Here is a 23,126-nt window from a genome sequence, read left to right as displayed (position 1 = left end):
CCTTTTGAACAGGGTTCTCTAGTTAATATTGCTTTCTACCAAAATACATATAACACTTCACTTTTCTCAGCATTAAAATTTATCTGATTACTATCCACCCATTCCATCTGCCTGTCTGAGGTAGAAATATATTACTATCCTTGTACCTCATTGTGCTTCCAAACTTGGCTCCCAACACTGTCCTAGTCAGGCCTTGCATGGCTATAGGCCCTTGCATGATGCAATGGCAAAATATGAATGGGTGAATAAGCCTCACTCAGAGCACAGCTGAAAAAAAAAGAATGGACTGCAAAGCTATACTTTCAAACTCAGCCAGATGTCAGACACTGGGATATTTCCAAATTGTTCTTGACTTCCAGAAACATTCATATACTTTGAAAAGCTACTAGAGTGAACAATTTTAAAGGAATTATTTAAAAATTCTATAGGTCAATCATCTTAACAGATGTTAACAGATCAATAGCCAGTGATATATGCTAATTGGCAAAAGAACCAGAGGCCATCTGAGAAAATAACTTTTTAATCACAGTGAGTGGTGATCCTGAAAGCACCAGATGAAAGACTGTAGAAGCAAATTCAATGGTAATATTCAGAGAGGAATTAGATAATTACTTGAATGGGAAAATGCAGTAACATAGAGCAAACCTAGAATGTATAACTGATTTGATAGGTCTGCAAAAGACATAGCACCAACTAATGTTTCCCAGTACTAAATCTCATAGAATCTATATCATGGGTGAGAATTGGTATATGGTTGGGTAAATAAAATGAATTTAAAATCAGGTTTGCATCCTTGTCCCAACATACCTACTTCTTCGGCAAGGACTCTTCCACCCCCACCGATGACCCCTTCTCCCGTCTTCAACCCTCCTCTTCTTCATGGACACCCCGCTCTGGTCTTCTGCCTGCTCTGGATCTCTTTATTGCTAACTGCCGACGGGACGTCAACCGTCTCGACTTCACCACACCTTGTCCCCATTCCAACCTCACTCCTTCGGAACGCTCTGCTCTCCACTCCCTCCGCACTAATCCCAACCTTATTATTAAACCCGCCGATAAGGGGGGTGCTGTTGTAGTCTGGCGTACTGACCGCTACCTTGCCGAGGCACAGCGACAACTCGCGGATACCTCCTCTTATTTACCCCTCGATCGTGACCCCACTAAGGAGCATCAGGCCATTGTCTCCCACACCATCACCGACTTTATCCGCTCAGGGGATCTCCCATCCACTGCTACCAACCTTATAGTTCCCACACCCCGCACTTCCCGTTTCTACCTCCTACCCAAGATCCACAAACCTGCCTGTCCTGGCCGACCTATTGTCTCAGCTTGCTCCTGCCCCACCGAACTCATTTCTGCATACCTCGACACTGTTTTATCACCCCTTGTTCAATCCCTTCCGACCTATGTTCGTGACACTTCTCACGCTCTGAAACTTTTCGATGATTTTAAGTTCCCTGGCCCCCACCGCTTTATTTTCACCATGGATGTCCAGTCCTTATATACTTCCATCCCCCATCAGGAAGGTCTCAAAGCTCTACGCTTCTTTTTGGATTCCAGACCTAATCAGTTCCCCTCTACCACCACTCTGCTCCGTCTAGCGGAATTAGTCCTTACTCTTAATAATTTCTCCTTTGGCTCCTCCCACTTCCTCCAAACTAAAGGTGTAGCTATGGGCACCTGTATGGGTCCTAGCTATGCCTGCCTTTTTGTTGGGTTTGTGGAACAATCTATGTTCCGTGCCTATTCTGGTATCTGTCCCCCACTTTTCCTTCGCTACATCGACGACTGCATTGGCACTGCTTCCTGTACGCATGCAGAACTCGTTGACTTTATTAACTTTGCCTCCAACTTTCACCCTGCCCTCAAGTTTACCTGGTCCATTTCCGACGCGGCCCTCCCCTTTCTAGATCTTTCTGTCTCTGTCTCTGGAGGCAGCTTATCCACTGATGTCTACTATAAGCCTACTGACTCTCACAGCTATCTGGACTATTCCTCTTCTCACCCTGTCTCTTGCAAAAACGCCATCCCCTTCTTGCAATTCTTCCATCTCCGCCGCATCTGCTCTCAGGATGAGGCTTTTCATTCTAAGACGAGGGAGATGTCTTCCTTTTTTAAAGAAAGGGGCTTCCCTTCCTCCACTATCAACTCTGCTCTTAAACGCATCTCCCCCATTTCACGAACATCTGCTCTCACTCCATCCTCCCACCACCTCACTAGGAATAGGGTTCCCCTGGTCCTCACCTACCACCCCACCAGCCTCCGGGTCCAACATATTATTCTCCGTAACTTCCGCCACCTCCAACGGGATCCCACCACTAAGCACATCTTTCCCTCCCCTCCTCTCTCTGCATTCCGCAGGGATCGCTCCCTACACAACTCCCTTGTCCATTCGTCCCCCCCATCCCTCCCCACTGATCTCCCTCCTGGCACTTATCCGTGTAAGTGGAACAAGTGCTACACATGCCCTTACACTTCCTCCCTTACCACCATTCAGGGCCCCAAACAGACCTTCCAGGTGAGGCATCACTTCACCTGTGAGTCGACTGGGGTGATATACTGCGTCCGGTGCTCCCGATGTGGCCTTTTATATATTGGCGAGACCCGATGCAGACTGGGAGACCGCTTTGCTGAACATCTACGCTCTGTCCGCCGGAGAAAGCAGGATCTCCCAGTGGCCACACATTTTAATTCCATATCCCATTCCCATTCTGACATGTCTATCCACGGCCTCCTCTACTGTAAAGATGAAGCCACACTCAGGTTGGAGGAACAACACCTTATATTCCGTCTGGGTAGCCTCCAACCTGATGGCATGAACATCGACTTCTCTAACTTCCGCTAAGGCCCCACCTCCCCCTCGTACCCCATCTATTACTCATTTTTATGCACACATTCTTTCTCTCACTCTCCTTTTTCTCCCTCTGTCCCTCTGAATATACCTCTTGCCCATCCTCTGGGTCACCCTCCCCCCTCCTTGTCTTTCTTCCCAGACCTCCTGTCCCATGATCCTCTCGTATCCCCTTTTGCTTATCACCTGTCCAGCTCTCGGCTCTATCCCTCCCCCTCCTGTCTTCTCCTATCATTTTGGATCTCCCCCTCCCCCTCCAACTTTCAAATCCCTTACTCACTCTTCCTTCAGTTAGTCCTGACGAAGGGTCTCGGCCTGAAACGTCGACTGCACCTCTTCCTACAGATGCTGCCTGGCCTGCTGCGTTCACCAGCAACTTTGATGTATGATACCTATTTTGTGCCATCTATTGTGAAAAAAACAAACCTGCGGTCTAAGAAGTAGATCTTTAAAAAGTTAAGAAGTTTTATATCCTACTGTGTAAGTAAAATATTACTTTATGATTAATGTATTCAAAACTGAATAAATGTTCTATTTTCACACAACACAATAATCAAATGATTTACAGAAAAAGAAGTTTCATCACAGCATCTATTATTCCATTTTCTCACAAATGTCAGACAGGCTCTAGAAATACTGATCTGTTCTTTAGTGTTAAGGTATGGCAGCATAGGCCTAAGCACAGGTCTGTGATGCTGAAGGATCAGTGAAATTAGTAATTGGTTTAGGTCAAAAGGAACATGGTGAAAACTCTCATGAATGCATATTCATGAAGATTTCTTCTGCATATCTTCTGACCTTGGCGATTAGTTTACTGAAAATGGATGCTTTGAAACAAACAGCAGCCACTAAAGTAGATACGCTCTCCAAGTAATTTGTTCTGTATATGCATAGCTTCTGAAACTCACCACCTCCTGGGAAATGAAAATTCCAATTCAACTGCAATAAAACTAGAAATCCTTACTGTCCTTTGTAAACTTAATTTGAGGTTTAAATAAGAGACAAATTATTTATTTTGTCCAAATATACGTTTCTGAGTTAAGTTTTTTTTCTAAATTGGCCTTAATAATAACTTTATTGGAAAGAGAGAGTGCTTGCTTTGAGCACACATATTGTGGCAACAAGACAGATGAAAAAGCATTAATACTTCATTTACTAGTTACATTCCCTTTGCAGTTAAACTTTAATAAGCACATTAGATATAGGTTGAATTTGTGCCTGGCCATAGGAAACACAAACATTTCCCAGTTATAATCTGAATTTAGCCTGCTGGATGTGTAAGTTGAGAACAGTGCCATAACTGTAGTTTATGCACAAGGGTACCAGTAAAGCATCTCGGTAAGCAATAAGTTTAGGATGGGGAAGGGAACAGTGGTGAAATAAGGCAAATTAGAGTCAAAATAGCTATAAAGAAAAATAAGAAAAGGAAAGAAATTTTGGATAAAGTGATACAAATGAAAGCTAATAATGAAAATGTCACAGCAACAACCTTGTACTCAACGCCAGTAAGACCAATGGACTTCAGAAAGGGTAACACGGGCAAACACATACCAGTCTTCAGTGAGGGATCAGAAGAGGAAAGGGTGAGCAGTTTCAGTCTCCTCAGTGTCAACATCTCTGAGGATTTATCCTGAGCCTAACATATCAGTGCAATTAGAAAGGCAGTGGCTATATTTCATTAGAAGTTCAAGGAGATTTGGTGTCACCAAAGACACCAAAATTCTACAAATGGAGCATGACTGCATCACCATCTGGTATTGGGGGGAGGGGGCTCTGCACAGGATCAAAATAAACTGCAGGAAGTTGTAAACTCAGTCAGCTCCATCATGGGCACCAGCCTCCCCAGCATCCACCATATCTTCAAGGAGCGATGCCTCAGAATGGTAGCATCTGTTATTAAAGACCTGCATCATCCAGGACATGGCTCTTCTCATTGCTACCATCACAGAGGAGGTACAGGAGCTTGATGACACACACTTAACAATTCAGGAACAGTTAAACCCTCTGCTGTCAGATTTCTGATAGGATGTTAAACCCTTGTACACCACCTCACTACATATTTTTTTCTTTTTTTGCTACTCATTTAATTTAACCTTTTTAATACATATACTTCTTACTGTACATCACATCCGGAGTTTCTCCGGTTAGTGGAAGATTACCCTCCACGCCTCTCTGATGTAGTGGGGAACCGCGTACCAGGCAAGTTACAGCAGTTTCCAAAGAGATCACCAGCTTGTAACCCAGCACGGATGGAAAGCCAGCTGGATCTGAACTCGGGACCTCTCATCCCGAAGTCTGGCACTGATGCCACTACGCCACCAGCCGGGTCCATTTCTTATGAGTATGTATTGCAAAGTACTGCTGCCGTACAACAACAAGTTTCACGACACTTCAGGTTACTTGTATCGTGTAGGAATTTGGAGAAACAAATGAACATTTTTTTGAATATGTGTTTAATTGCATTAAGCTGCTGACACTAAACTAAAAATGTTTTGTTGATGGTTTTCATTTGTACTCAGTGTCTGAGGCTTCTCACTTAAGTGTCCAACAATAATCAGAATCAGAATCAGGTTTATTATCACTGGCATGTGACGTGAAATTTGTTAACTTAGCAGCAGCAGTTCAATGCAATACATAATCTAGCAGAGAGAGAGAAAAAAATAAATAAAACATAATAATAAATAAACAATTAAATCAATTATGTATATTGAATAGATTTTTTAAAAAGTGCAAAAACAGAAATACTGTATATTATTAAAAGTGAAGTCAGCCAGCATTGATGGATTTCAAAGCAGCATGCAGGCTAGAGGAACTCAGCAGGCCAGACAGCATCTATGGAAAAGAGCAAGCTGTTGTCGTTTCGGGCTGAGACCCTTCATCAGGACTGAATGTAGCAGTCTGCTCTTGCCATATCATTGGGACAACAAACAGCATCACCTTCCAAGTACCTCTGAGCCAAGCTTTAAGATTGATAGCACATGTTGTGCATCAAATGTGAGGAGCCCAGGCCTTACCCTGGTAGCCAATTTTACATCCAAATTAGAGCTCACAGGCTCTCTTAATGAGAGGAGTCATGTTCCGTCTTTGAGATTTAAGTGTATACTTGCCACAAATATAACAAAAAGTATTGTGGCTGTTGCAACATTGGCAAGACATTCTGCTATCACAAATACTGAAAATATAATGAATTTATTATGAGTACACACAATATGCTTTGCGCGTAGACCATGTGAATCAATGTGATCGCAAACTGATCATGTAGCCTTTCTAAAACCTGTCCCGCCATACAGCATTCTGCTTGCCTAAGCATGCAGACATGCCTGGACAAGATAGAAAACTTTTCAGCTAACGTTGTGTGCAACATTTTAATTGAAATAACAAATATAGGCAATTTCAAAATAATAGTGCCTGATAGGGAAATTTCATGGTGATTTTCATCATCAACAGCCCAAAATCCACATGATACACCCAAAAGTATTCAGGAAGCAAAATCTTTGTTGTCAAGTGTAATTAATTAGTGTTGAAATGGATCCACACACTATTAAATTGATCTAAGACCGAGTTTAATAGACAAAATGCAAATTCTAAAAAAAATCTTGTAACTACCATATCAAGGGTGCGGAAAGGAGGTACTATTTTGCAGAGTATAAATGGCAACGTAGTGTAAACCAAACCAGCTACTGTATCATGTTTTTCTTTAGGTTGTCACTATCTGCACTACAGTGTATTGCTTTGATCCCGCGCGTTGCAGCTGAATTGTGTATTAATACGAAAATGATTTGTGAACTTGGCTTTATTTTATCCCCACTTAGATTTGGTACAACACGTAAAATCAAAACAAGCACAGTAACAGGAAATATTAATTGATCTACGGGTGCAATTGTTACTTCATGTACATGGTTATACAAAAAGTCGTTGTCCATCACGAATTTGCTTGAGATACATTGGCGAAACTGAGGTTCAGATAGTAATTTCACAAACTAGTATAGCTATCTCTTTAACAAAAACAAATGACAACAGAAAATGCTGGGACTCCTCAGGCAGCCGAGCAGCAGATGATGAACTCATTCGCCAGAAGACGTTATAACTGCTGGCGGGTAAAGACCCGAGCTCGGCCAATGAACGGAGCGCGCTCGCCGCTGATTGGCTGAGCCCGGCGGACCGGCGCGTGAATGGAGCTGCCAATCATTCATTATGACGTGGAGGGAGCCGGAGCGGCTTTCGGTTGGTCTCTGCAGAAAGGGCGGGAAATGCTTAAACGCGGGAATCTCTGCTCGAGCCGCCACTCGGTCGCCGCGAGTTTATTTATTTATTTTCAATATTTTTCCGTCTGTCTTTGCGCACCGTCGTCGCAATGGCAGAAAACCAGATCGCCTGCGGTTCTCCCAAGCGCGTCTCTGTCATTAAAACCACGCCGATTAAGCCCAAACGCATGGATGTGACGCCCACCAGCCCCGGATTCAGCGATTTCATGGTGTACCCGTGGAAGTGGGGTGAGAACGCGCACAATGTCACCCTCAGCCCCGGCGCCTCCTTCACCGGGAACGGCGGCAGGGACTCCCAGCGTGGTCCAGCCGGAGCCGCGGCTCTCGATCGGGAACTTGAGCATCTCTCGCAGGTCAGTCAGAGGCAGAGCCTGTACGCGTCAGCCCACTTGTTGGAAAGACTTTTGTTTTTGGTTGCGCAGTCGCTCGCTTTTAGTTTCTCGCTCGCCTACTGCTAGTTTAGGCTTCTGTGGTTTTATTTTTGCATGCTTCACTATTTGTAAATATGTGAAACATCTTGCTTTGCGGCGCGGGGCAGCCGCTAATGTTTGTTGTGGAGTTGCCTGGTTCAGATTGGCGCGCATTTGCCTATCGCTAACTGTCTGCGGCTCCGGCGGGGACGTAAACAGAGCGGGGGAGGCGTCCGCGGGAGATCGGCGGCCGGGCGCTCGCTGCTTTCTCCTCGCCAAGTGACTTTGTCGTCTGTAATGGACCGACTGATTTTTTCTGTGTGTGTGTGTTGTGATCTACGTTTGATTTTCTCTCTCTCTCCGCCGGGGTGCAGAAATTAAATGAATGAAATCACTTCCTGGAGAGCTTGTCAGTGCTCCAGCGCGCCAAAAAGACGTAACTTCCTCCCGCCGGGTGCTTTAAGGCCACCCACGCGCGCTCGGGGAAGTGTGGTGATTGTTTACCATCCTCTCCACGCGCTGTTGAGGTTGTGTGACACCGAGAATTGGTAAACCGCACAAGATCTGTTTCACTTCATTTTCAAAGGAGCACCTGATCTTATTTCATAGTGACGTTTAATTCTATACTTTAGGTACAGTGATACATAGTTGGATTGATGTTGAATTCCACACATTTTTGAAGGAGTGTGCTGCAGTTAGCAGCATCATGCACTCAGGTTTAAACTGACTGCTATTACTGCTCACATTTCCCAACTAGCACGTTTGTCGTATCTGCTGCCTTGCCCTGTAAAAGTTCAGCAATTGACATCAGCCATGGGGTAAAAAGTAAATTTATTATCAAAGTAAACCTATTCTCTTATGAGTTGATTAAGTTCCAAAGTAATGCACGTGTTGAAAAGTTAATTCGGAGAGTTCTTGTTAGGGGGGGTTTGTAATTTGCTATCCTGGCCAAAAGGGGAGAGCAGCCCTCACCCCCCACCTTCCTGAAGTTGAGGGAAAGACTGATATCATGACACCATGCTGCTTGGGTCGATCCCCCTTTCTGTATGCTAACTCATTGTTACCTGACAGTTATAGGGAACTAATGATGGGAGAGGCTTGTTAATATAAAATGTGAAGGGGGGGGGAAGAGAACAAGGAATTAGAAAGTAAATGAGGATCATGAAGAACCTCTGGCAGACAGAATTAAGGTAAAATTGAAGGTGATCTGTAGGTAAATTGAGGGTGTGAGAACAAGCAGGGAAAAGGTTGTGTCCATTAGTGACAACATCATCCATCTAAGCATGGAACCAGAAGGGAATACTTCTCATCAGAATTCACAAAGGAAGCAGGCTTTGTAGTTGGAGAATTTGGTGCAGGGGTGAGGAAAGTTTATTGCTGGCCTCAGGATTTAGGATTTATCTTAGGTGTCTGCCAAAGGCAAAGGAAACTATGGCTCTGGTTGAGATGTTTACTGGTTATGAGTTATGACTGGTGAGCAACAAGTATCCCACCCCCCACCCCCGTCTTTTTCAAGGAAGACAGTAAGTAAAAGCCTGGTAACCATGGAACAGTAAGTTTAATATCATTGGTAGAGAAGGTACTGGAGAAAATTCTGAGGGAAACGATCAATCATTTGGAAAGGCAAGTGCTGATCAGAAATGGCTATTTCAGCTTTGTCAAAGGCAGATCTTCTCTGACCATTATAGTTGAATTCTTTGACGAGGTAACAAGTTGTATTGACTGGGCAGTAGATGTGATTTACATGGACTTCAATAAAGACTTTGACATAGACCCACGTGGGATAATGGTTCAAACGGTTCCCAGAGGGATTCAATATTGGCTTAGTACCAGGGTTGAGGTAAGACGTTTTGTGATTGAATGCCTGTGTCTTCTGGAGCCCCACACTGAACGTTATTGCGATCCTTCCTGTTATAATGTGTGAGTGACTCGAAGCTTGGAGTTTTTGGTTGTGTGGAAGGTAGAGTTAGGCTGCAGAGAGATAGTGAGATGGGTATAAAATGGAAGCTAGAGTTCAATCCAAACAAATACAAGGTGATGCATTTGGGAACACTAATGAGGCTTGGACGTATAAATGGTTGAATTGTGGGGAGTGTTGAGTAACGGGGAGACCTTTTGACTTCCAGCATAGTTCCTCGAAGGTGGCAACAGTAACAGGCGATGTCGTTAGGAAGGCCTGTAGACTACTGACCTTCATCAGCCGGGCAGTGTGATTGGGTTCCAACTTCATTAAGATGTAGCCCGACCTCAGCTGATGTACTGTGTACACCTTGTATTTCTACCTAGGGTGTCTAATATTATTGTACGGTACTCCAGTAATTTTATATATGTTGCACTGTACTGCTGCATGTAGTAAAGAAAAACAAATTTTTATGATGTATATAAGTGATGATAAACCTGATTCTGATCTGGGCCTCTATTGTCAACTGAGTCTGAGTGGGAAGGGGACAGAGAAAGGAGAATCGTGGTTAGGGAAGGGGGAAAGAGCAGGAAGCACCAGAGACATTCTGTAATGATCAATAAACCAATTCTTTAGAATCAAAATGACCTTGACTGGTGTCTCACGGCTGGGTTTCTCTGCACCCGTGCCACTCCCTGTGCCTGGCACTCCTCTGACACCTGTCCCACATCCCTCCCGCGATGCTCCACTCTGACCTTTGCTCCCACCAGATTTACAAACTCGCTGTCAGCTTCACGTTGACGAATACAGTACTCTGCACCCTAGCTATATACTGTAATGTGCCTAAGTACTGTATAACTAGAGGACTTGGATTTTGGGCAAGGGAAAGAGATTCAAAAGGGATGTGAAGAAAACCACCTTCACCTCCTAGATAGTAGTAAGTAACTCAATTCCACTGCAGACAGTAGTTAAAGCTGGGATTCTGATTGCAATGGTGGTGTTTCTAAATGAATGCTTGATAGGTAGGTGCTTTGTAGATTGCAACCAAAATTACTGTTGCAATAGCATTACAAATACACAGATAAACAAATATTAGAAGAGAAGTAAGAAAGAATTTAAAAAAGTTACCTCAGTCTATCAGGGGATCACTACTTCCCCAGCTATAGGTTGACTCATAGAGCCTAATGGCCGAGGGTAAGAATTACCTCGTACAGCACACTTTGGAGCAGTACAGTTGTCCCGAGGGCCAGACGAATGGTGACCATGTACTTAAACAGATTAATGTCCATTGTTATTTTGCAGTATTGCTGGCCAGTACAAAATCAAATGAAAGAAACACGCTAAGCAGCATTAAGACAGGGTTATAGACTCTACGTCCTTTAAGTCTGTGAGTCTACACCTGGATGATAGACTTGAGTGGAATGGAGCACCAACACAGACGCTGTGTACAAGAGGGGCCAGAGTCGCCTCTACTTCCTGAGGAGATTGAGGTCCTTTGGAGTATGCAGGCCTCTCCTTCACATTCTACCAGTCTGTTGTCGCCAGTACAATCTTCTATGTGGTGGTGTGCTCAGGCAATGGCATCAACACAGGTGATACCAATAGGCTCAATAAACTGATTAGGAAAGCTGGTTCTGTTACAGGAATCAAACTGGACACACTGGAGACTGTGGTAGAAGAAAGGACCCTACGGAATATCTTGGCAATTCTGGACAGTGTTTCTCACCCTTTGCACGCCACCATGGCTGCACAGAGGAGCACTTTTAGTAATAGAGTAAGACAACTGCGCTACTCCAAAGAGTGCTATATGTGGTCATTTTTACTCTCGGCCATTAGGCTTCATAAGGAGTCAACCTATAGCCCCCCCCCCCCCCACCATTAAGCTGTGTGAGGTAACTTTTTAAAAATTCTTTCTACTTCTCATCTGAGAGATAGATATTTCTACACTTGTAATACTACTGTGACACTGTAATTTCCTTTAGGATCAATAAATTATCTATCTAAACACATGAAGCTACCGTAATGTGCTGACGCCTCGCACGGCACACGCCTAGTGAAATGTTTGGGCATAGAGGGTTATGGACTGAGTGCTGGGAGAAGGGGTTAGTATGGAAGGATGGCCACTGGCTTGTGTGATTGTGTTGGGCTGAATGGCCTGTTTCTATTTTTCACAGTTCTATGATTCCTCAATAATGAGGCTGGACTGAAGCACGTTCACAATAGGAATATTCGACATTGAGTCAAAGGAAAAATTTAAAAGTCCAAAATCTTAATCAAGAAGGAACAACTAAGGAGCATCTTAAAGGAGACTGGTCAGAATTTGGGTGCACAGGGGTGTAGCTGCTCTAAATGGACCTGCCTTTGAGACTTCTGTTTCCCTTGTTTAACTCCTTATGCAGAAATTTGTATTTGTAGGTTGAGCAAGCAGTAAGAAGTGAGTCCTTTTCAATAACGCTGAGCTACAGTTCAAGATTAAGCCTGTTTAATACCCTTGCACAAACTTAAATGTTCACCCTCTATCCTCTGCTGAACTGTGTAAGATTGGTTACTGGCTTGGACCCTATTAGAGGACAAAGTCTGTTGTGTACACTTCCCAGAACTCCAGAATGGTTTCTTTAATGGGCTTTCGAAACTAAATCATGGTGTTGAAGGGATTGTACAGACCAGTATCGTTACCATCTTGGGACACTGGTTTCTTGCAACATACTTTCAGAATTAATTAAAGATTAAATTTTTAATCTGGATCTGGGTGCCTTGTTGCAGGATGGAACAAGACGCGGCCGCCCAAGAGCAGAGCTAATCCGTGATCTCATAAACGAGGGTGAGCACTCTTCGAGCAGAATCCGCTGCAATACTTGTAACCGAGTGTTTCCCCGTGAGAAGTCCTTGCAAGCGCACAAGAGAACGCACACGGGTAAGATGTAATACATTGGATGAGTCCATGACATCAGTGAGGTTATATTTATTAAGATCTTGTAACAATAAAATTGAGGTTACTCAGTGGAATGCAGGGAGGATGAGGAGGTTGGAAAGCGAAGTTTGAAGTGCTTACAAGGCTGTTTGAAATGTCTTAACGAGCTGAAAGCAGTTCCAGATAACGAGAATCCGCTGTGGGAACACCAGCTGCACAACCTAACTGAATAAGAGATTTCGTACAGTATTAATGAAATGTCCCAGCGAGGGAGGATCTTGCTATTTTTCACTTGGCCATTTCAAGGTTAAACATTAGAACATACAGTAATAAGAAAGAAGTTTGTGAACCTTTTACAATTACCTGGTTTTCTGCACTAATTGCTCATAAAATGTGGTATGATCTTCAAACACAGTCTGCCTGCATTAATTACACACAAACAATTGTACTTTTCATGTCTTTATTGAACATATTATTTAATCATTCTCAATCATTGCTGGAAAAAGTATGTAAACCCTTGTATTTAATAACTGGTAGAACCTCCTTTTGCAGCAATCACCTCCACCAAACATTTCCTGTAGCAGCTGAGCAGATTTGCACGACAGTGAGGAGGAATTTTGGACCATTCCTCCATACAAAACTGTTTTAGTTCATCAATATTTCTGGCATACCATGCATGAACAGCCCTATTCGGGTCATGCCACAACGTATCATTGGGCTTAATGTCTGGACTCTGACTTGGGCATTCCAAAACATGATATATTTTTTTAAACCATTCTGTTGTTGATTTGCTCTTGTTTCGGATCATTGTCTTGTTGCATCATTCAACTTCTATTAAGCTTCAGGTGAAGGATCGCTACCCTGACATTCTATAAAATGTCTTGATACAATTTCAAATTTATTGTTCCCTCAATGATTGCAAGCTGTCCAGGCCCTGAGGCAGCAATGCAGCCCCAAACCACGATGCTCCTTCCACCATACTTTTCTGCCTCGAAGTTCAATTTTTGTTGCATCTTTCTAAGAATGTTATTCTCGAGGTGTTGTGGAACATCCAGGTGGCCTTTTGGAAACTTGAGATGTGCAGCAATGTTTGTTTGTTTTGAAGAGCAATGCTGTCCTCCTGTGAACACCATTCTTGTTCAGTGTTTTTCTTATAATGAACGCACAGAGACTTTTGGTAAATTCTAGAGGTTTCTGCAAGTCTTTTGCTGTTGCCCTTGTGTTCTTTTTCACCTCCTTCAGGTTTGCACATTGTGCTCTTGGTATGATCTTTGCAGGACACCCACACCTAGGGAGAGTAGCAAAATGCTGAATTTCTTTCATTTGTAGACAATTTCTCTGACTGTGGCCTGATGAACATTCAGGTCTCAGGTCTTTAGCAATGCTTTTGTTTTCCAGATTCATGCATCTCTACAGTTCTTGTTCTAAGGTCCTCTGAAAGCTGTTTTGATAGAGGCATGGTGCACATAAACCGATATTTCTTGAGAAGAGCAGAGTCTGCTGGTAACCTGATTTTGTCTTTTTTTATATAGGGCAGAGCACCTCCACAACCCGCACCTCCAACCTCATCTCATTGATTGGAACACCTGATTCAAAATAGCTTTTATAAAAGGTGTTACCCTAGAGGTTCACGCTTTTTTGAACCTAGACTGTGATGGTAGTGGTATACTCAGTGTTAACAAGAAGTACAATTGTGTGTGTGTGTGTGTGTGTGTGTGTGTGTGTGTGTTATTAGTTTAGGCAGATTGTGTTTGTCTATTATTGTGACTTAAAAGAAGATCAGACCACATTTTATGAAAAATTATTGCCAAAAATCAGGTAATTGCAAAGGGTTCACAAACTTTTTCTTGCAACTGTATTTACTAAATTTCTCAACAACCGAGCAACTAGAACCAAATGGCCAAACCTTGGTGGGACCTACAAAGGTCCAATGACTCAATTAAACATCAGAGAATATATAAAGTATGCAACCCAAGATCCTTACTTTTCACAGACATCCACCAAAGCAGAAGAAAAACCGCAAAGAATGAATGACAGAAAACATTAGAACACCAAAGGTCCCCCTCCCTCACCCCCCCAATGCACAAACAGCAGGAAAAGCATCAACTCTGCTCCCCCGCCGTCCCCAATTGCTCCAGTGAAAGCATCAACCCTCACAACCCACAATGCGAGCAAAGACCATCAAAAACTACTATCCATCCCAACACTTTGACATCTCAGACTCTGTGTGTGTGTGTGTCTCTCTCTCTCTCCCTCTCTCCCTCTCTCCCTCTCTCCCTCCCTCCCTCCCCTTAACAAGGGAGACAGAGGTATTGTTCCTGCCATGGTGAGAGGGCGATCAACAGCTCGCTGTTTGGATTCAGGTTGCTGAGCGAGAACCCACTGCCATGAAGAACTGAAGTTTGAGTGTTGCTGTAGATTGCGGACCCTGACAGAATCCCAGCCACCTTGAAAAGGAAAGAAAAGACATTAAAAGAGAAGAAATTAAACTTTCATGGATGGACTGTAAGAATTTGCCCAGATCCGAAAAAACCTCTGGCACCATCTTTAGGTCCTCCCACTCCCACTAGATTGAAGGCTAACTTGATTATAGATTAAATTGTGATCAATGTCAGCTGGAATCTAACCTCGGTCTTGTGTGAAAGAGACAGTACCTGGCTAGAATACATTCATGTACTTGGTACTGATAAAGATCACTAGCATATGTGTGCTCTGCAAAAATTTAGAATGAGCAGGATGACCTAGCATCTGTTTGCATTCATACATCCAAGCAGTAAAGCTGTAGTTTTAAATTTTGGACAAGTAAAGTTTATTGCTCTTAACTATGTTGTTATCAAGTTAATTGACACAAGAATGTCTTTGACTCCATTGAAGATGAAATCTTGCACAACAAATTAATGGTAAACTGATGTAACATTCACTTTTGTACTTTTATCCTCAAATGTTATCGTCAAAATCTGACTATCGGGAAATTGCAAGTTATGCCATCTGTTCACTACTTGGTAGCAAATTACAGAAATTAATGCATTTATCAGTAAACATTATATGGCTGTTTCCCACTTGACTTTAATGCAATCTTTATTATGATTGTTTTACTTTAAACTGTATTGTTAATTATTGAATTATTATTCTGACACCAGAGCTGTTATCAAAATAAATAATTTTAAATCTGGATTTCAAAAATGCCAGTCAATAATATTCAGTAATCTTGACTAATTTATAGGAAAACCTGTTTTCTGCTGCTACTTTCATTGCAACTGTTTGTACGTGTACTTGTGCATATAATAGTAAGTGTAACTTTGATATATTGTGGCTGATCAAATAATGTGCTGTTTTATTAATCTTAGGGTATTGTAACAGTAAATCTTTTGTTAAAGAGTATTTGGATACTTGGTGGGAACTCTTTCAGGTAGATTGGAATTGGTTTATTATTGTCAAATGTACTGAGGTACAGTGAAAAGCTCATCTTTCATACTGTTCATACAGATCAGATCAGGGCTTTGAGGTAGTGCAAGTAAACCAATAAAATGAAGAATAAAGTGCTCTTCTTGTCATGGTCTGTTCCATTTTGCCTTTGGCCGTATTTAATGTGGAACAGATCAAAATGTCACTGATCAGAGCTAAGTGACCATTATGACACTGGAGGATGTGTATCGAAAGACAATGGTCCGAAAGTCTCTGTTTTTACTTTGGACAAACCACATGATGTTTCAGCATAATCAGAAATGCATACCCTTCAAGTTTAAAAATAAAAACAAAATGTTGGAATCAACAGTGAGCTCCCAACTACATCTTAGTGTCAAATATCTGTCAACTGTTATGAGACTGTCAAATTTAATTAGCATCATTATGAATTGTTTTGTAACATATCTATAAGCCTTGTAAATGCAAGTTATTTGCTTGTAGATGAGCTAATTAGTATCATTTTTACCAGAGGTCCTGGAAATTCTTTGTGTTTCTTTTTCCTTTGAGCAATAGAGAAAAGTTTAAATTTTAATGTTCTGTACTGTGGGTTTCTTATAGGTGAAAGACCTTATTTATGTGATTATCCGAACTGTGGGAAAGCATTTGTTCAGAGTGGCCAATTAAAAACTCACCAGCGCCTTCACACTGGGGAAAAGCCATTTGTTTGCTCTGAAGCTGGTAAGCTGGTAAACTCCTCTTGTGCCCTGAGTCCTGCATGATGAGCAACATGTGCCTCTTGGGTTAGACAGATCAATCATTTGATAAGCTGATTATTTGGGAAGTTCCTATATGCATGGACACCACTAGCTACATAATTACGTATGCTGGTTACCATGGCCAGTAATGATGTACCAAGTGTGTTGTTTCTGGTTTGTAATGTTATTACATTGTTCTCTGCATTGAAGCCCAGTATGTTGTATTGAGACACGTTTGATATTGTGACCAGTTTCTGCCCTGTGGAGCTTTCCCTGCATTTGTTATTTTGCACTGGAAGAGCAAATGCCAAATTTTGTTGGGCATTAATGCGGGGTCTTGATGAGCCTTTTGGATAATATGACTGCACACTGATAGAGATGAATTTGAAGATCAAAAGAATTTTTCACAAGTCTGATCTCCTAATTTGAAATGAATTGATTTTTATTTCTTACATCAGAGACATGAGGTGTAAAAATCTTTGTTACGTCTCCATCTAAATGAGCTATTTATAGTAATTTATAATAAATAGTATAATTTAGTGCTTTCAGCGAATCCAGTGAAGTAGAGAGCTGCTGCAAATGAAATGCAGACGCAACATCTAAAACAAATTGTTTGAAATGGGGGGGGGGTGAAATTCTTCAGCCTTATTCTGTATGAGGGTGTGTGATTTCTCACTGAGACAAGCTCCATCTCTTGGTTTCTGTACAGGCTGTGGGAGCAGGTTCACACATGCCAACCGTCATTGTACCAAGCATCCTTACGCACGCTTGCGGAGAGACGAAGTGTCCAATGGTGCCACCAAGACGCAGGCCGCGGACAATGATGCTGTTGCAGAGTGGCTGACAAAGTGAGTACATTCAGAAGTTGTGTTCTGGAGTTTCTACTAATAATCTAATAGTACACTTAGTTAAGGTCTGCTTTGATGCATTCCTTGCAAAAATATTTTATTTGTTTTAGATTTGTTAAAGAATCCATGGGCCTTTGTCCGGTTGTTTTGGAAGAAGCTCAGTGGTTGGAAGGGAAGGAACAACATGTTAGACAACTGTTTCTTTCAGAATTAGAGGCCATGCGCATCTGTTGCGGAATGCACCCCATCCCATGTTTTTCCAATAATATCAGGATTAGTCTTTGTATCATTGGAGGATTGAGATTAATTTTGCAGCTTTACGGATTTTATGGACACCCAGCAGAACAGATACAGTTTGTCAGGCAAGTTGTGGTTTATTTCTGTTGCATTTGGCAGTACATTAATGTTGAATATAATGAAGAGAGATAGAAATCATCACATTTATTTGAAAGAGGCACCTGCATATGTTTTGCATTTTTTGACTTCCAGAAACATTTGGAAAGATGCCATGAAAGGTTACTGCACATTACAAAAGCCTAAACATTGCTGGAAGATTGGTTAATAGAAAAAAGTAGATTTTCAAATAGTCTTGTCTGAACAAGATTGTTGATTAGGGCTGGGGGAGGTGCAGAATTGTTGCTGGGGCCTTCTTAGTTGGTGATATATTAATAACTTGGATAAAGGGACTGAGTGTAGTGCATTTTCAAGGATAGGCTATAAGGAGGCGATCTTGCAATGTTACATAGAATAAGTTTGACAAAAGATAATAAATTGATTACTGTGAGGGGAAATGAGCAGTCTGAATCTTTTTGGGAAGCAGACAGAAAGGCAGAATCTTATTTAGGTGGTGATTGAGAAATTTAGGCATCCTTGGATTAGAAGCATAAAATTAGCAACCAAGTAATTCAGTAATTTGAATATTGGCCTTTTATTGTAGGAGGAAAGGAGTACAAGAGCAGTTAAAGCTTATGCAGTGTTTTGATGGGAGCAGACCAGAAGCATTGCGTACAGTTTTGGGTTACATTTCAGGAAGGAACTGATTGGAAGCAGTGCATTGCATTGTCACTTTGACTGGAGATTTGTCTTGTGGAGGAACATTAAACTGCCTGGAATCTTGAAGGCAGCTGATCACACTAAATTCCTAATGAAGCTTGACAAAGTGACTGGTTCCCCTATTGGCGAAGTCTCGTACAATCCCAGGAGAAAAGATTGATGTTTAAGGGTGTGATTAGGAAGGATTTATTCTGAGTTTTAATTAATTGATATATTTATTTACTGGAATTCCCTACTCCCTGAAGCTATCAGTGGAAACCAGTGTAATAGGGAAAGGGTTTTGAAGATTGGTTTACAAGAGAGCTTTTCTTTGGTCATTGGCATTCTGCAAGAGGCAGTACGGCCTTCTGATCCTCTTGCAATAGAAACGCTGAATTTCATAATGTTATTCTCCTGCAGATACTGGGAGATGCGAGAACAGCGCATGCCGTCAGTTAAGAACACAGGCCGGAAGGCTGACCAGGAGCAGCAGGATCCCATGGAGTTCATCCAGTCTGACGAAGATGAGGATGAAGAAAAAAACGGGCCACATGCTGCCGCACGCCGCCGTATGCAAGAGCAACGGGAGCGGCTACATGGTGCCCTTGCTCTCATTGAGCTGGCAAACTTAACTGAAGCATAGTTGCTCCAGTAGATATGATGCAATGCATGTATCTCATGAAGGGAACTGTCTGTGGACTAGTGCACGGGCAGAAGGAATGCACTAATCCACCAGGCGGAAGGAATGCACCTTATATTTTGCTTTTTAATAGGCTGCTATTATGTAGAATTTAAGATGATGATGAATGTTGTTGCCCTTGGTTAAAGGAGCACAAGTGTTATGCACTTTTTGTCCAGAAGAAGTTTATATAAAGTTTTAGTTCGGTGGAATGTTGCAGAGCTTTGAAAGATCAGATAATGTAGAGCAGGGAAGAGTAGAGAACCTGCTAGTGCCACATTCTAGCTATTGCAAGAATATACAACTTGCATTTGTAGTACAAAATTCGCACTGTTTGATGACATGTTAGATACGCATGCCTTTGTGAGATCCATCTTGCAAATCTAGCTTCTAGTAAACTTCAGTATCTACTTAGCAACAGCAAACTGTAGTTTTAAAAGAAAAAGAGAATGTTAACTAGTATTTGAAACAAAAAATATTTTCAGAAGGAACACTTAAAAGTGCAGCATGACCCTTTTCAGAAGGTAACTGAAGCTGTGGAGTCCTTTCCCTGTCAATGGTTGAAGTTTGGGTTTCCAGCATTCAGGTTATTTTGTTTCTTGTGTCAAACAAAATCCTGTTCTGTTCCAACAGGAACTTATGTTTTTTTTTCTCCCCAGCAATCCTTTAAAATGCACTGTTCATGATCTACTTGAGAACCACTTGGAAGGGTACTGGAGTGATTTTATTTTTCCCGTCAATAGATGTCTTGATTTATTGGGGAACAAGTCATTCACTAGATATGGGAATTGAGTAAGTTTGACTAAATGGGAACCACTTTAACATGTATTCTCATAAACCACCAGTACAGTAGCAAGCTCTGAATACTTATATAAAAGTACCATATCCTTGTAGATTCATACTGTAGGGTGAAGCATTAGTACCACTGAGCCCTTGTTTTATAATAGCCCAGCTGATTATGCTGATTACTTTGATTTTTGGAAAGAATAATCACTCAGTTTTGTTGCAGCAAATATTTGAAGTGAGTTTTTGCCCCCTCAGTGGTGTTGGGAGAATTTGTGACATCTAATCAGGGATGGTTATAATTGAACATTGGCACTTGTATAGTTGCTGAAGGCAAGTGTCGCTGAAGTAGAAGTGAGAGCGTAGCACTGGATTTGTTCTTTTTAGAGCACTAAGTACAGAGGCACAATACTTCTGTGCAAAACATAAGACAAATTGCACCTTTTGTGTGTTTATAAATACAACCTGTATTCCATCAAATGGACTTGAGCAATCCTGTGAGATCTGGATCTTGATTTAAGGCAATGGCATGACAAAAAAATTGCAGGATTTGTTGTATTTGACTATGTGCATTGTGACTTTTATTAAATTGTAGATAACAATTTAGCAAGTACTTGAAACAGTGAAGATATTACTTTCTAAACAAAACAAGTTGTCTACCTTAATTTGATTAGTGAAAATGCAAGCTGAGGGCTCTGCAAGAGAAATGTGGCACTCATTAATTTAAGTTGTTAGTCAAGTTTGTACCAGGTGATTTTTGGTGATGGAAGAAGTTTTGTTGACTTTCATGTTGGCAACACTACATTGTATTGCTGTGTGTCTGTAGTTTAATATAGTCTTTGCAGTTTTGTAGCTTGCAGTTATTAAAATTTAACAAGAAAACATTATGTCCTCTTTGTTGGACAGCTTCAGTTTGTTTTACCATAATTCAATATTCTCTGCCTTGTGCTTTCTGGTAAAATATTTAGTTGCTGCATGAAATTTAAAATTTGCTAAGTTGAAAAGCTTGACATGCAGTCATACTCTATCAGCTGTCATTGTTGCATAGATTTTGCACCACCAGTTTTTGCAGCATCGACTGAAGCAACTGAGACTGAATGAATCTGCCATTTTTCAACAATAAAGAGCAGCAGTATAGCCTTGGTGTCCATACATTGGGGTTTTCTGTTTTTCTAAAACTATTATGCCAATCAGATTCTGTTTAAATGCCCTTTATCAGTTAATTAGATTTTGTTGTGTGTAATTGAAAGTTATTTATTTTAGATTAGCATTGGATGTAGCTGATGCCATTTCAATGTGTATTTTATGTAGAAGCTGTTCTATACGTGGAGATGTATAAACTCAGTTTGTTGGAAGCTAAATATCACGGTACAGTGGCAGATGCTGTAGTTAGGTGAATGCTAACTCTTAAAGGCAAGCATTGCCACAATGGCCAGAAGCTTGAATTGCTCCTTGTTCTTACCATGTCATGCATACAAGCTGGGAGCAAAGTGCTTAGGATTTAACAGGGAAACCATGTAATAACTTTTTAAGTTTTCTATAGTTCCAGAAGGTATTGTGGGTTCATTCAACTTTTAATTGGTGAAAGAAGTTGGAGGTAGAATGGATTTCCAAATAAGAGTGCCTTCCCTGAGAGGAAGCTGCGTGTTTTCCCCTTTAATTTTGTTGTTAAAACAAATTGTAACATTCAATTGACTTGTGACCAATTCAAATTTAAACAGATTTGTGTAACTGAGGAAAACCTGTAAAATTATGTTAACATCACTGACTTGTAAGGTTGTTTGTCACCTGCCCTTGCTAAGCTAAAGACTGGTGTGCTTTGTTTGTACATTAATATGGTATTACTACTAAAGTTGATTGACATCTCTAGCACCCCACCTTCCATTGCTCCTCACGCTGCAAAGTAATCGGTTTTGTCATTAGCAATGTATACAATCCTCTACCTAAACCCACCTCCATGCTTCTCCTCTCTAGGCTGGAACCATTCCCTTTCCCCTTTCTGTCCTTTGGCCCATGTTTGCTTTTTGGGGCGCCTCAGAATCTCAGTGCATCACATGAATTCCCCAAATGATTTTGAAGGTCTACATTTCCTCATTTCTACTGATTACAGAGCCTTATATTTTGCATTGCATAGCACCACCCAGTGGTTCTGCCTTCAGAAATACGAAATAACTAACTTTGGAAAGCCACTGAATTTCAAAGATTGAAAGGATTTGGGGAATAGTTAATGTTCATTGTTGGGCCAGTCCTTCCTTGACGGTGAGCTTTCTTCACTACACTTCCACAAATCTAAATCCAAGCTGATGTTTGCAATGTCACTGTAAAAAGGAATGCTGGAAGATAGTATGAGTTGGGGGGGGGGGTGAAGGGTGAAGAAGAAGAAGAATGAGAAGACATTCATTCTATGTTTTGAAATAACATGGGATTTAATTTTGGACTTAAAAGTATGTATGTTTTGCACTTTGTTTTAACGATATTTCTGGTTGGATTGTTTTTTATCTTTGTTCTTGAATGATATAAGTGAAATCCATAATTCTCTTATTCTTCCAATCTTTTGTATTTTAATAATCCCTTGTGGTGTGACCGATTAACAATGCTTTAAGCTATTTCAGAGTGAGGTTTGTCACCAGCTTGAATTCATTCTGGCTTCCTTCATTGAGCATCCTGGTAAATCTGCTGAACTTTTGATCAGTACTCTAAATAAATATTGGTAGTGCTATAAAGTTGTTGTATTTTTCTTTTGAGTTGTATTTAATCTAACCATGCTAAATTTTGCATTGCATGGCTGTAACCCTGGAGAAAGTGAATGCAATCAATGATAGTCAGCTTCCAGAATTCTATAGATTATGGCACAGTTCCAATAGATTGGAGTATGGTAACTGTTATCACAATTCTTTTTGGAAATGAGCAGAAAGTAAGGAGAGAGAAATGGGAAAACAGTATATTGATTAGGTTAACATCAATGGTGGGAAAATGTTGGAGGATGTTTGTGAAGGAGGTGATAATAGTACACTTGGAAAATAATGGGATTAGACAAAGTCAACCTAGTGTTAGACAAACCTGGAGATTTATTTTTAAGGATATAACTGGTAAAATAGATAAGGAAGAACCAGAAGATGTGGTGTATGCTGAAAAGTCCTAATTTGGGTTATTACACAACTTTAAAGCAAGTGGCACCTGGTAATTTAATGACATGGACTGAAAGCTGGCTGACAGGAAACAATGGGGAAATCACAGGTCTTTTCAGAGTGATGGGCAGCAACTAGTGTGGTATCACAGGAATCAGT

The 23,126-nt window shown here is 41.3% G+C and overlaps 1 protein-coding gene across 1 annotated transcript; it reads left to right on the top strand.

The window, feature by feature from the left end:
- The first annotated feature begins 7,081 nt into the window (after positions 1 to 7,081).
- znf367 (zinc finger protein 367) lies at positions 7,082 to 22,552 on the top strand. The gene is made up of 5 exons (XM_063069188.1): positions 7,082 to 7,469; positions 12,190 to 12,340; positions 16,361 to 16,480; positions 17,207 to 17,345; positions 18,798 to 22,552. The coding sequence occupies exons 1-5, from the start codon at positions 7,206 to 7,208 to the stop codon at positions 19,018 to 19,020; spliced, it is 897 nt and encodes a 298-aa protein (XP_062925258.1). The 5' UTR covers positions 7,082 to 7,205; the 3' UTR covers positions 19,021 to 22,552.
- Positions 22,553 to 23,126: the final 574 nt, after the last annotated feature.

This window comes from Mobula hypostoma, chromosome 16 (assembly GCF_963921235.1).
Source record: "Mobula hypostoma chromosome 16, sMobHyp1.1, whole genome shotgun sequence".
NCBI lineage: Eukaryota > Metazoa > Chordata > Chondrichthyes > Myliobatiformes > Myliobatidae > Mobula > Mobula hypostoma.
This window is presented reverse-complemented; position numbering and strand designations above follow the sequence as displayed.

Excerpts from the sequence above, each read along its gene's own strand:
- znf367 (XM_063069188.1), top strand. The coding sequence starts at position 7,206 with ATGGCAGAAAACCAGATCGCCTGCGGTTCTCCCAAGCGCGTCTCTGTC. Across the intron at positions 7,470-12,189 it reads AACTTGAGCATCTCTCGCAG|GATGGAACAAGACGCGGCCG; the intron begins GTCAGTCAGAGG and ends GCCTTGTTGCAG. Across the intron at positions 17,346-18,797 it reads GTTGCAGAGTGGCTGACAAA|ATACTGGGAGATGCGAGAAC; the intron begins GTGAGTACATTC and ends ATTCTCCTGCAG.